The following is a 14,284-nucleotide window of genomic DNA, read 5'->3' as shown; positions in this document are numbered from 1 at the left end:
GGAAAGTCAGCTTCCATATATGTCATCTTACTCTATCTTATGGCAATGGCTAATTGTGAAGATGGTTATTCATTACTTGTTAATTTATCACTGTTTTCAGTATCTAGATTTGGTCTGTTGCATGTGTTCTTAGATATTTTGTTAAAAATATATTTCAAAACAATTTTGCAGAGTTTGATATCCTTCATATTCTAAATATGCTGGAAACCACATACCAACAGAATAGAAATTTGATTTATACTGCTCTGCAATCTAATGATTGAATCAAGTGATCAGGGAGTGAAGTTCTCAGAGGGAACAGAGAGAAGTATGTGTGTATGGATTAATTTCCTTGGTTCTTGTTAAGTTCTGCACTTCCTAAAAGTAGTCTTCAAAATGGTATTGAGCTGGGACTGGGGATTAAAAGGGGAATTTACAAAGATCTCTTCTCTTGCCTTCCTTCCTTCCTTCCTTCCTTCCTTCCTTCCTTCCTTCCTTCCTTCCTTCCTTCCTTCCTTCCTTCCTATAATTTTTCCATTAATCAAGAAATCTAAATGGCATTTTCAATGTTTGTGCATATTTTCATAGGATCATTAATTAAAAATCTTGTTTTGTCTTTCATTTAGACAGAAATTTTACTCTTTCAGTGGATGGATCCTATGAAGGCGCTGAAAATCTCTCTTTAGGTTACTGGCTTTGCCCTGCTTCTCCTGCTAAATTTCACTATATTAAATATAACCAATCAGACCTTAACATTGAATTGCCAAGAAGACAGTTCTGTGCAGTAAGTTGCTTGTCTCCATGCTCATAGCATGTGCCTATCTGAGAGTGTGTTGCAAAGCGATGTTTCCATAACTTTGTTGGTCCAGGGAGGCCTCCAGCAGCTGAGCCACTTCTGCTTCAACTGCTGCTTCAGGGGAAACTTTGCAAATAATCTCTTGCACCTTGATACTGTTCCCTAATCCTGATTGCTGGATTTAATGCACAACTTGGTGTCTTTAACACCAGTACCTATTTATATTCCACTCCATAAAACAAACCTGACATGGTAATTTTGAGATAGGATTGGGGCAGTGGTTGAAGCATCATTGTTTTGTACAGCCTCATTGGAGGGAATGGAAGAGGCGTGGTGGCTCAGTGGCTTACTGACTCTAGAGATGGTCTCAGATCTGCAGTTGAGGCCAAGCATTGCACAGCAGGATGAGTTCCTGCCACTTGCTTCACCTTCTGTCCACCTAACAGTTTGAAAGCATGCTCGATGCAAGTAGATAGGTAGGTACCACTTTGGTGGGGAGATGAGCTGGTGCTCTGTGCATGTAGTCAGATTCCTGATGGCTCTGAACCTTTGTTGTTGTGGTGCTCACTTGCCAAGCAGCTGCAGGAAAGAGGGCTTGGGTGATGTTGCAGGAAGAGCCACACTTTCTCTCTGATGTGAAGACAGCCTGTCTTTCTGTGTGGTACCTTAGAAAGTGCATAAGTGTGTTCTATAACAGGGCTGGTACCTTGGCAAGCCAAACTACTACTCTGCAATTTAATTGTGGTCTCCTGGATTGTAACAATGCCATATGATAATGATAATAATAGGAGGTAGGTCACATTGATCAATTTCTTGGCATCTGTGATGAGAATGTCAGTACAAATGTAACTTTTGGGTTGGGTGGAAATGCCTTATAATTCTTAGTAGTTTGATGGGAGGGGGAACAAACATTTGTACTGAGCAATGGACTGCCATCAAAGAACACTCATTAGTAGTCAATCTAGAACACTTCCAAAAATCAGAACACAGCCAAAGTTGCTGAAGTCCCTGCTTAAATACCTTCAAAAGAATGAGTGGTGAAGCAACCAGTGGTCATTCCACTTCTTGGGCATCAAATACTCCTTCATGATCACTACGGCTATTCTAGCTCCAACCAATTCCTTGTCACACTTTTTCCTAGCAGAAATTTATTTATTTATTGAAATTCAAATGATTTCATCGCAGTCAGTAACCGACAGAACTTATTTATTTTATATGCAGATTTCCACACAAAGCAATGAATCAACAACTGTTCCTTTGAACTCACTTCCAATAAATGAGAAAGTGATGATAACACCGGTGAGAATCAGCTGTTACTTTTTTAGGATAAAAATATGCAAATATACTTTTAGTTCAAAGGGACAATATGAAAACATGGGTATCAAGGTTGGGCAAAGAGGGCCAGTGTTTTCACATATGTGACTATATCATAATGCCCAATGTTACTGGCTTCTAACATGCCACTTGTACTTTCATTTTCATACAAATATTTTTTCAATTCCTTCTTATTATTCCTGTTGTTTGCTGTAACTTTTAACCATAGTCCAGAGTATGCTAAATTTTGTAGGATTATGCAGCACCAAGGGGGAAGGAGGATATAATTGATTTAAAAGTTTCAGATATTATCAACATTTCTTCATAAATTAGTATTTCAGCTAAGCTTCACTGATTGCATTATGATTGGGTTCAAGAGTTCTTTTGATCACTCATCAGTCATGAAGTAAATCTTGTTTTTTCATTTGCCTAATTTAAATTTAAAAAATTAATAAGAAACAATTAAAGATCTACAAAATAGTTAGGAACCTATGACTATCTAAATGACCTTGTTAGATGGTTTTTCTATTGTCTGTACTAATTTATATCAGGTAAAACTGATTGGATCTTTAATTATTTATTTTATTGTATTAAATATATACCATATTTTTGGACTATAAGATGCACCAATATTTTGAAGAGAAAAACAAGAAGAAAATAGGTTTTGGCCACTGCATGTCCAGTTTTTGCTCTTCCCAGCCCCCATGAACAATCTGTAGGCCTCCCAAACCCTTTGTATGCCCCATTTTTGAAAAAACAAAAACAAGTGAAAAATGCCCCCATTTTGGCCTCCTAAATCCCCCAGAGAGTTTTTGCTCTCCCCAGCCCCCTGGAGCACTCTGCAGGCCTCCCAAACCCTCTGCACGCCCCATTTTTGTGAAAAACAGGCCCATTTTTGGCAAAAGCGAATGCATGGGGCAGGGTTTTGGGAGACCAAAAATGGGTATATTTGGTTTATGAGATGCACCAACATTTTCACCCTTTTTTTGGGGGGGGGGGAGTGTGTCTTATACTCCAAAAAGTACGATAATTATTATGCCAAAACTTGGATCTGGGGGAATATATGTGTGGGTTAATCTATCTAATTTTGAGATAAAGCTTCCAATTTGCAATACTGTAGGATGGAGGCAATTGCTTGTGCCTAATTCTTTGCACAGTGAAACTCTTACTGAGCCACAAAGATATATATTATTGTGAAAGTAGAATGTATTCTAAAACTGAAAGAAATGAAAGCATAACCATCCTCTAGCATTTAACCACTTTTTATTTCTTTCTTTTAGGACAAAATGTTTGATTTGAGTGTGAAGGCAAAGGAATGGTAAGGAGGGATTTTATAACCCTGGATTATAATTTCACACACATTGTCTAATTCTTTTGGTCTTAATATGCCTTGCTTTATTGTAGTACCAACCTAATGTGATTTTAATATGAAAAATAATTTTAACCAGCTGACAACATGTTGCCTAGAAGAGTGAATAGCAGCACTCAAAAAAAGCCATAAAAGCAGCCATGAGCAAACAATTAAAACCTAATCCCATTTTTAAACATGTAACACATTAAAAAGGTAAGTAGGTTTTGACTGCATGGTATTGGCTGTCATATGACCCTGATATTGTCACTTGTGAGGGAACTTTCCAAGGAATATACCTATAGAAGTAAATGGTAAGTTTCCCTGAATGTTACATCTGAAATATGTTTATTTGCTCTTTGTTTGGGTATGGATATGTGAATATTGCCTTTTTCCTTGTTTAGAAAAAACAGAATGGTACCAATATATCCCTCAAAGAGTTAGAAAAAATAAACATACTGAATTGCAGTTAATTTCTTCATACCATTTGATTATGCATAGTGAAAAGCATCTCTGAATACAGATCTTGAAAAATAAACAATGAAAATTGCTTACATTGTAGATACACTTTGCCACAGAAGGTTGAGTAGACGTAATTTGTTACTTTCTGTTTGAAATATTTGTTTTTCAATCACATTTTTTATCTTAATGCACTCAGACTTAAGGAAAAGGATCTGCTTAGACAGAGACAGAATCAAATAGGTTAAGAAAAGAAGGAATAATTCTGCTTCTAGTAATGCAGATAAAATGCCCATGTAAAATGGAAGTTACAACACAAAAGCAAAAAAAAAAAAAGGAGGAGGAATCTTGTTAAGTGGTTAAGGTGTTTCCCTAGGACTGGAAGGACTGAAGCTATCCATGAAAGTTTATTGGGTGACTTAAGGCCACTCATTCTCTCTTGGATCAAAGCACCCCACACAGTTGTAACAGTGGGAAAAATTGGAGAAGGTGTTGCTATATATGCTGCCTAAGCCGTTGGAGAAAATGCAGAATAATTCTATTAATTATTAATAATATATTCCATGGTTTCCTGTCTCAAATTTTAAAAAAGAGCAATTAGTTTTCCTATTTGCAAATGATTCTAGTTGTTTCCTACTGTACTGTACTGACTCACATGGTTTTAAGTCTAAATCCAGCTTAAATCCATTTTGGGGGCGGGAGGTTGGCCTTTTTTCTCCCCAAATACCCAACACTTCACAAAATGTTATCATGTGACCCCAGAATGCTGCAGCTGGTCATAAATGCAAGAGCCCGAAATGTAATCATGTGACCATGCTGGTGATGTGGCAGTCATAATTTCAAAGATGGGTCATTAATAACATTTTTTGAATCCATTGTAACTTTGAATGATTGGCAACTGGTTGTAAGTTGCGGACTGTCAATTTCATGCATCTATCTTTTCCTGCTTAAATGCAGAAACTAACATTTCACACAACTGAATAGCATTTTGTTGCATGGGCTCAATGTTCCAATTTATCAAGAAGAAGGCAACAATCTATTTTATCCAATGCCTTAGTGAAGTTTAAGTGATTGTAGTGGTCCCTTGGTTTGTCAGTCTAATCACATTGTCTAAGGAAGCCATAATATTTGTTTTACATGACTCATTTTTAATGAATCCATGCTGGCTTCTAGTTATTTCCCTGTTTCTCTCTATGTGTCTGTTTAATTGTCTATCCAGGTTGCAAAAGTAGTTGTCGTGGCCCTGATGTTGCAATGTTTCTCAATGAAGCTATTTGTTCTTTCCAAGGCCCTTGATAGGTTGATACAATGAGTTGTATGTGATTAATCTTCCCACAGATTAATAAATGATCTTTGCTAGATTCAAGCCAATATGATACAGCAACATTTATAATGAATTTCCTGTCTACCTTAGGACCCAGGGGCTGTTTTGTAGAAGACCAAAAGCTCTTGATGTGCGCCTAGGATATGGTCTGTGCTCAGATGAAAACAATTTCCTGCAGAAACGAAAGAAAGTGGTGGCTGCAGCTCTGAAAAGTATTCTTCCTTTAGGGCAAGACCTGAATGACCATGAAGTAAGTGGATAACGCAGTAACAGAATAACAGAGTTGGAAGGGACCTTGGAGGTCTTCTAGTCCAACCTCAGTATCAACCCGATTCCCTCCAAACTGTATATATTAAACTGCTATGAATCTACTGACCTCCCCTAAACAGACTGATATGAACAAAAAATGAACTTATGATTTATAGGTGTGGATGATTTAAAAAAACAAACAACTAGCTAAAAAAAGAGAGAGCTTTTTCTTTTTACCAAAGAGTAAGATACAATTTTGTAAACCTATTTGTATTTGCTGCAAAAAAGAAAAAAGAAAGAAAAGAAATTAAAAGTATGTATTCGTATTTCTTTGTATCTTTTCTTTTTGTACTTGACTTTTTTTTTTTTTTTTTTTTTTGCAGTCATGGAGTTTGGGCCCTTGGCAACTGGTTCACTTTTTCAACTGTTTGCATTATCCTATAGCAGGGGTGTCCAAACTTGGGAACTTTAAGACTTGTGGACTTCAACTCCCAGAATTCCCCAGCCAGGCTGGCTGGGGAATTCTGGGAGTTGAAGTCCACAAGTCTTAAAGTTCCCAAGTTTGGACACCCCTGTTCTATAGTCATGTTATCATGATTTGTGACTCTCCCCCTGACCAATTTCTGGCAAAAAAAAATCTCATCGAGAAAACTGGATTCACTTAATGATCAGATGATTGGCTTAATGGCTGCAGTAATTCGCTTATCAACTACTGTAAAAATTGTAAAATTGGGTCCGACTCAATTTACAACGTAATATTATAGTATTTGGGTTTGGCTGTTTTGGCATTTTTGAACTCAATAGTCTTTCTTTAATTTCCTGTGTTTAAAAGTGTGTATACAATTTTGCCTATTATATTTATGTAATCCATCTATTTTTTTTTCTCATACACTTCCCATTCTGATATTGCATGCGATGAAATACAGTCTTATAATGGCAAATCAAATATGTTAGTTTAAATTTTTTTTATGGAATTCTTTGAGGACTTCCTTTTCCTTCATGATCATAACATGTTCCTTTCCTTCATTGAATAGGTGCCAGTAATTGCTATGACAACAACAGGAGCTGGAATGAGAGCATTAACAGCTCTTTATGGCACCCTTTGGGGTCTCCAGAGAACGAAGCTTTTGGACTGTATTTCATATTTAACTGGATCATCTGGAACCACATGGTAACAGACGGTGCTTTTGTTTTATAAAGAATCTTAATGAGGCTTTTATTCTCATCACTTAGAGTTATATTCCACCTTTCGTTCTGGAGCTAAAGGTAGAATATACTGCATAGAATTCTATACAACTATATAATTAAAGCAAATTGAGGTGGAAAAAGAAGATATTTAGGAACATGTTATTAGATCCTGATAGCAGAACTGAAACGTGAAATGATGAACAACCTAGCAAAGTATGTAACTTATCAGAAAGTAGTTAATTTTTTAAAAAGGGATCTGGAAGATGGTAGGCCAATGTACGTGCATATCAGTGACGTGCGGTGAGGGTTATGGCTGGGGAGGCTGGTGATGTCATCAGGAAGGCGGGGAATGGGACCACGTGTGCAGACCACGTGGTCTCGTTCTCCGCCTTCCTGAGTGAACATTAAGGGGACCGCGGCGTAGCATTACTTCCTCCGCCGGCACCAGTCCCTTTCACCCCGCTCAAGCCTTGCCGCCTGCAGCCACCGCCCGCCCTCGCTGCTCCTTTCGTTGCTTGCCCGCCCGCCTCTAAGGCACGCCAAAGCCTCCTTCGTCCCCCCCCAGCGCGCGCCCTTTTTATTTCCCGCGACACCCCCCCCATTTCGGGAAAGCTTTCCCCATTGCCTGGGGGGTGAGGGGGGCGGCTCCTCTCCCCCCACTCCCTCCGTCCCTGCCTCTCTCCTCAGCCCCAAAGCTCCGTCCGCGCGACTCACTTCCAAGGCGATGGCTGCTCCATCCCGCTTCGGCTCTGGAAGCAACCGAAGATCAGGCTGCGTCGCTCGCTCGCTCGCCGGACTGCTTCGGCGCCATTCTGGCTACCTTCGTCCATCCGCGCCCGGGATATGCGGAAGCAGTCCGGTGGACGAGTGACCGAAGATCTCGCTGCCTCGCTCGTTGCCTCGCTCGCTCGCTCGCCGGACTGCTTCGGCGCCATTCTGGCTACCTTCGTCCATCCGCGCCCGGGAGACGCGGAGGGAGAAATGTTGTCGGCGCCTCCAGATGACGAACCAGTCCCTTGCTTTCGTCATCGGGAGGCCGATAACATTTCTGCCTCCACGTCTCCCGGGCGCGGATGGACGAAGGTAGCCAGAATGGCGCCGAAGCAGTCCGGCGAGCGAGCGAGGCAGCGAGATCTTCGGTCACTCGTCCACCGGACTGCTTCCGCATCTTCCGGGCGCGGATGGACGAAGGTAGCCAGAATGGCGCCGAAGCAGTCCGGCGAGCGAGTGAGCGAGGCAGCGAGATCTTTGGTCACTCGTCCACCGGACTGCTTCCGCATCTCCCGGGCACGGATGGACGAAGGTAGCCAGAATGGCGCCAAGACAGTCCGGTGGACGAGTGACCGAAGATCTCGCTGCCTCGCTCGCTCGCCGGACTGCTTCGGCGCCATTCTGGCTACCTTCGTCCATCTGCGCCCGGGAGATGCGGAAGCAGTCCGGTGGACAAGTGACCGAAGATCTCGCTGCCTCGCTCCCTTGCTCGCCGGACTGCTTCGGCGCCATTCTGGCTACCTTCGTCCATCCACGCCCGGGAGACGTGGAGGCAGAAATGTTGTCGGCCTCCCGATGATGAAAGCAAGCAACTGGTTCGTCATCCGGAGGCGCCGACAACATTTCTCCCTCTGCGTCTCCCGGGCGCGGCCGGACGGATGTATATAATATTATATATAGTATATAATATTATATACTATTATTCCATGAAGAGAGGTGAGGCCCTGCCTCCCTTGCATCTACTGACCGCACGTCACTGGTGCATATAACATTTGTTTCAGGGAAATTGATAGAAACAGTAATGAAAGAAAAAATAATAACTGGGCATATAGAGGAACAAATTGTGCTAAAGGAAAAGCAGCATAAAGGTATGTGTGTGTATGTATGTATGTATGTATGTATGTATGTATGTATGTATGTATGTATATATGTGTGTATGTGTGTGTGCGTGTATGCATATGCATGTATGCATGTATGCATGTATGCATGTATGCATGTATGCATGTATGCATGTATGCATGTATGCATGTATGCATGTATGCATGTATGCATGTATGCATGTATGCATGTATGCATATGTATATGTATGTGTGTGTGTGCGCGCATGCGCACACCAACACACACACACACACACACACACATTCTCTTGTTGAAGTGTTCGGTTTTGGAGATTAACCTGGTTCCTTCAAAATTAATTTCATGTCCTGTAGCTTTAAGGTGCTGGAAAAGGGAGGAAGTTTTTTCCTTATTCAGTTTTCTTACGCAGTAAGAAAAAAAGAAAAAAACTTCCTCCCTTTTCCAGCACCTTAAAGCTACAGGACATGAAATTAATTTTGAAGGAACCAGGTTAATCTCCAAAACTGAACACTTCAACAAGAGAATAATTATGGAAGCTATCGAAATACAAACACCCCCCAACATGAATAAACGTGATGATTCCTCCTGCCTACCAGACATCTGGAAACCAGCCCTAGTCAACAAACGAGCCCCACCCACCACCTAGGCCGTTACAACACGAAACAACAACAGACACACAGCCAGCACCAATCAGCACCAATCTACCAATCATGATACAACCACACAACCAATCATTCCACTTACTGAAACAAAGCCAACACTCCACACACACCCACAAAGATTTATAGAAAGACAGCAGCTCTGACCACGCTTTAAGCCCAAAACCCAGCCTGAAGATGGAGAGTGAGACCTCACCGAAACGTTGCCAAGACAATCTCAATCTTACATGGGAAAAGACCCGAATACAAGACCAGTATATATATATTTACATACATACATACATACATACATACATACATACATACATACATACGGGTGTATCTGTGTCTGTGTGTTGGGTTGCAGGCGTACACCCTGGTACGGGCGTACCGGAGCCAGCCTGGAGCACTGGATACTGTTCCGGTACGGTGCTCTGGAGGGCCCACCCGCCTGCCCGAGCTCCTTGCCGGTGTTTAAAGGCTTTTGCACTTCCGTGCAGGTACATGGCACATACAGTGCCTGCACAATGCTCCACGGAGGAGCTGGAGCGTTGTGGAACATCATGGAAGTGCTAAGATGCATGTGCGCGCTGTGCAAGTGTGCGCACGCTGCGTGTGTCCATAAGAACACCGGTGGATTTGAAACCCACCACTGATATATATATAGAATAGAATGGAATGGAATGGAATGGAATGGAATAGAATAGAATAGAATAGAATAGAATAGAATAGAATAGAATGCAAGACAAGACAAGACAAGACAAGACAAGACTAGACTAGACTAGACTTGACTTGTTTGGCCAAATGTGATTAGACAGACAAAAAATATTATCTCTGATGCAAAAGCTTTCAATATATATGAGCAACAACAAAAACCAAACAACAACAATACCAATAAAAGGGGTTAGTAAAGAAGATAAGAATAATAGTAATATTACAGACATACAATGTAAGTAAATATACATAAACACTAGACATTACATAGATATTTGTGAATGATACTAACCTATTTTAGAAGATAAAAAGCTGTTTTCAAAAATCTATTTATGTAAATATTGTATTATATTTTGAAATATTGTATGTCCCCTTCCAGAAGTTAGTTGAAGTGTAGGGTTATTCTCCCAGATCATAAACTTGGAAATTTTCAACAGTAAAATCATATAGAAAAACATTGTCTGCATTATTTAATAATTTAGATATGTGAACATACATTAACAATTAATAATGGTTGAATTTCTGAGTCTAATCCATCAGGATTTATTTGCCTCTGATTTTATGTAAGCTGGAGAAGAACAACCTTTAATAAATACAAAAGTTGAAATTTCTATTGTATTTATTGTCTTTTCAGGACCATGACAAAATTGTATGAAGATAGCAACTGGTCAAATAAAGATCTTGGGGAAATCATTTTGCAAGCTCGGAAGCAAGCAGCCAAATCTAAGAGGGGTGCCTTTTCCTTGGAAAATTTGAAGTCTTACCATAAGGAGCTGGCTCAGCGGACCATTGCAGGATATAAATCTTCTTTTATAGATCTTTGGGGACTCATGATTGAAGCCATGCTGAATGATGCGGTATGCAAAAGGGGGTTTCTGCGTCTCCCTATGTTGTTTCTTAGCTTCTGGGAGAAAAATGGTATTCTGTAATGAACATGCTTTCTTATTTAGTTCAGCGGGATTTACACTGTAGATGAACCAATATCTGCTCTTTTTAGCTCTGCCCTCTATCACAAAAACGTAATTCAGCTCTTCCTGGGATGCTTTGTTGTAAACTGAATAAGGAAGCAGGGAAGAAACCATAGTCAAATGAAAATCAGAAGCAGTCATGGGGAAAAGGTGCGGGATGGAAAAAAAAAGACGTTCCTGAGACATTTTGGGGAAAAAAAATCTTTTATGGGTACCTGTTAAGAGGGTATATATAAAAGAGTATGGTTTTCCCAGTTGCAATGTATGGCTTTGAATGTTGGACCAGAAGGAAGGCTGAGCACCAAAGAATTGAGGCCTTTGAACTCTGGTGCTGGAGAAGACTCCTGCGAATCCCTTGGACTGCAAGACAATCAAACGGGTCAGTCCTAGAGGTGATCAACCCTGACTGCTCTTTAGAAGGCCAGATCCTGAAGATGAAACTCAAATACTTTGGCCACCTAAGGAGAAGGAAGGACTCACTGGAGAAGAGCCTAAGGCTGGGAAAGATTGAGGGCAAAAGAAGAAAGGGACGACAGAGAATGAGGTGGCTGGATGTATCCACTGAAGTAGTCGGTGTGAGCTTAAATGAACTCCAGGGGATGGTAGAGGACAGGAAGGCCTGCAGGAGTGTTGTCCATGGGGTTGCGATGGGATGGACACAACTTCATGACTAACAACAACAATAATATTTAAAGGGCAATGTATGAATTTTAAAATACCATACTACAAAATGAAATAGTCTAAAACATTTTTGTGTCTAGCAGGACTCTGATTTTGAAATTATACTCAACAACCACCTGATGAATCTCTATACTGAAACACCTTTCTAAATCAAAACAATAAACCATAGTGGATTAATGAGGTTAATTAGATGTCAATAAAAGAGAATATTTGTAGCTCAGGGTTTAATTAATAATAATAATAATAATAATAATAATAATAATAATAATAATAATAATAATAATAATAATAATAATAATAATAATAATAATATATTTATTTCTTAGCTGCACCCTCTCCCGAAGGACTCGGGGCGGCGTACAACGAAACATACGAAATAAATATGTAAACAAAACAAACATATAGCAAAGACATACACTGAAACATACACAAAGAGGAGGTCGATTGATAAAAACAATTAAAATGCAATATATAAAACCCCTAGAAATTAAATATAATTAAAATACCCAGTTAAAAACCCGTCAGGAGCGATATGGTTAGATCAAAGTTGAGCCAGGCCAGCTGCTTGGAATAGGTGGGTATTAAGCTTAATACGGAAGGAGCGGAGGTCAGAGGTATTCCTAATATCCGGAGGGAGGTCATTCCACAGGGCTGGGCCCGCCACAGAGAAGGCTCTACTCCTAGGCGCCGCCCCATGACATTGTCTAGCGGACGGCACCTGGAGGAGCCCCTCTCTGTGCGAGCGAATTGGTCGCAGGGATGTATGGGGCAGAATACGATCCCGCAAGTAACTAGGTCCTAAGCCATGGAGCGCTTTAAAGATAGTTATCAAAACCTTGAAACGCACCCGATAGACCACAGGAAGCCAGTGCAGCTCGCGCAGGAACGGTGTCACATGGGAGTACCTAGTACTCCCCATAATTACCCGCGCGGCTGCGTTCTGGACCAACTGCAGCCTCCGGGTGCATTTCAAGGGAAGCCCCATGTAGAGAGCGTTACAGTAGTCCAAGCGAGACGTCACCAGCGCATGAGTGACTGTGCGCAAGGCATCCCGGTCCAGTAGGGGGCGCAATTGGCGCACCAGGCGAACCTGGTGGAACGCCCCCCTTGCCACGGCTGTCACATGGTCATCCATGGACAGCCGGGCATCCAGGAGGACACCCAAATTGCGCGCCCGCTCCACGGGGGCAAGATGAATGCCCCCAATGGCCAATGATGGAATTAATTGGCTGAACTGGGGGGCTGGTACCCACAGCCACTCCGTCTTGGAAGGGTTGAGCTTGAGTCGGTTGTCATCCATCCAGATCCGTACGGCTTCCACACACCGGGACATCACTTCGATGGCCTCGTTGGGGTGGTTCGGGGTGGAAAAGTACAGCTGAGTATCATCAGCGTACAGATGGTATCCCACCCCGAAACCACGGATGATCTCACCCAGCGGCTTCATATATGTGTTGAACAGGAGTGGCGAGAGGACCGACCCCTGTGGCACCTCACAAGTAAGGGGGCGTAGGGTCGACCTCTCTTCTCCTGTCAACACACGCTGCGTCCGGTCAGAAAGGAAGGAGCCGAACCACCGCAAGACGGTGCCCCGGACCCCCAACCCCTCCAGCCGGCGCAGCAGGATACCATGGTCGATGGTATCAAAAGCCGCCGAGAGGTCTAATAGGACCAGGATAGAGGAACAACCTCTATCTCTGGCCCTCCAGAGATCATCCACCAACGCGACCAAGGCCGTCTCCGTGCTGTGACCGGGGCGGAAGCCGGACTGGCGCGGGTCTAGATAATCATTTTCCTCCAGATGTCGTGGGAACTGGTGGGCCACCACACTCTCTACAACCTTCGCCAAAAAGGGAAGGTTGGAGACAGGACGATAATTGGCCAGCTCCAAAGGGTCCAGGGAAGGCTTCTTGAGCAAGGGTCTCACCACTGCCTCTTTCAAGGCGGCCGGGAGAGACCCCTCGCCCAACGAAGCATTCACTAGGCCCAGGAGCCAGTCTCGTGTAACCTCCCAGGATGCCAGTACAAGCCAGGAGGGACACGGGTCCAATAAACATGTGGTGGGTCGCAGTCGTCCATGCAATCTGTCCAAATCCTCGATGGCAACCAAGTCAAACTGGAGTCCTTGGTACTCTTTCACCTTGGTTGTTTGCAGATATTTCATTACTCAGCTATTTAAGAGGGAAGAAGTTTGGAGTTTGCTTCCTGTTTTTATATAGTAGCTTGCCATGCCAGGGTTGACTGCTTAATCCCCTGAATTAGATTTTTAAACCTTTCTGTACAACAATTGTTGTGCCTATCCACTCTTTCCTCAGTGTATAAGAATTAACAGAACTCAAATTTTCCACCACCATCATCTTTGGCATTTGTGCAGTAAATAATATATTGCCCAACGAATAACATCTGTTGAAATAAACACAATGAAATAATGTAAAAAATTTTTTATTTTGTCTCAGCCCAGCAGGGGGCAGCACATAGCTAATTTTAGCTCATCTGAAAAGCTAAATCCCGATTTCCACTTTGACAAGATCTGCAAGTCCCAGCTCTATAAGGGCATTGAAAAAATATTGGCAAAGATAATGGGGCAACCCACTTTTACTTTAGCATTAACCACAAGTCAAGCTCACCTTGAAATAGTATTTTTGAACAGCCTTAGTTTGAATATACTTGCTGCTCAAGAGAGTACACCAGAGAATAATCTACCGTATGTTTCACGCATCCGTTCCCCGTGTTCACCATCCAGCAAAAGTTGAGAAAGCAGGTGGCCCTTCCTGTTCA

The 14,284-nt window shown here is 42.0% G+C and overlaps 1 protein-coding gene across 1 annotated transcript in view; it reads left to right on the top strand.

The window, feature by feature from the left end:
* The window catches only part of LOC309387114 (cytosolic phospholipase A2 epsilon-like), a gene marked incomplete at its 5' end in the record, with an annotated part of 57,708 nt that overhangs the window by 31,072 nt on the left and 12,352 nt on the right, over positions 1-14,284 (top strand). Inside the window, 6 exons of the mRNA XM_081943322.1 lie at positions 606-763; positions 1,997-2,074; positions 3,370-3,407; positions 5,311-5,470; positions 6,504-6,640; positions 10,492-10,714. Coding sequence (XP_081799448.1) covers positions 606-763; positions 1,997-2,074; positions 3,370-3,407; positions 5,311-5,470; positions 6,504-6,640; positions 10,492-10,714 — 794 coding nt within the window. The remainder of the gene's footprint in view (positions 1-605; positions 764-1,996; positions 2,075-3,369; positions 3,408-5,310; positions 5,471-6,503; positions 6,641-10,491; positions 10,715-14,284) is intronic.

Source organism: Natrix helvetica (genome assembly GCF_964273705.1).
Source record: "Natrix helvetica genome assembly, chromosome: 1".
Classification (NCBI taxonomy): domain Eukaryota; kingdom Metazoa; phylum Chordata; class Lepidosauria; order Squamata; family Natricidae; genus Natrix; species Natrix helvetica.
This window is presented reverse-complemented; position numbering and strand designations above follow the sequence as displayed.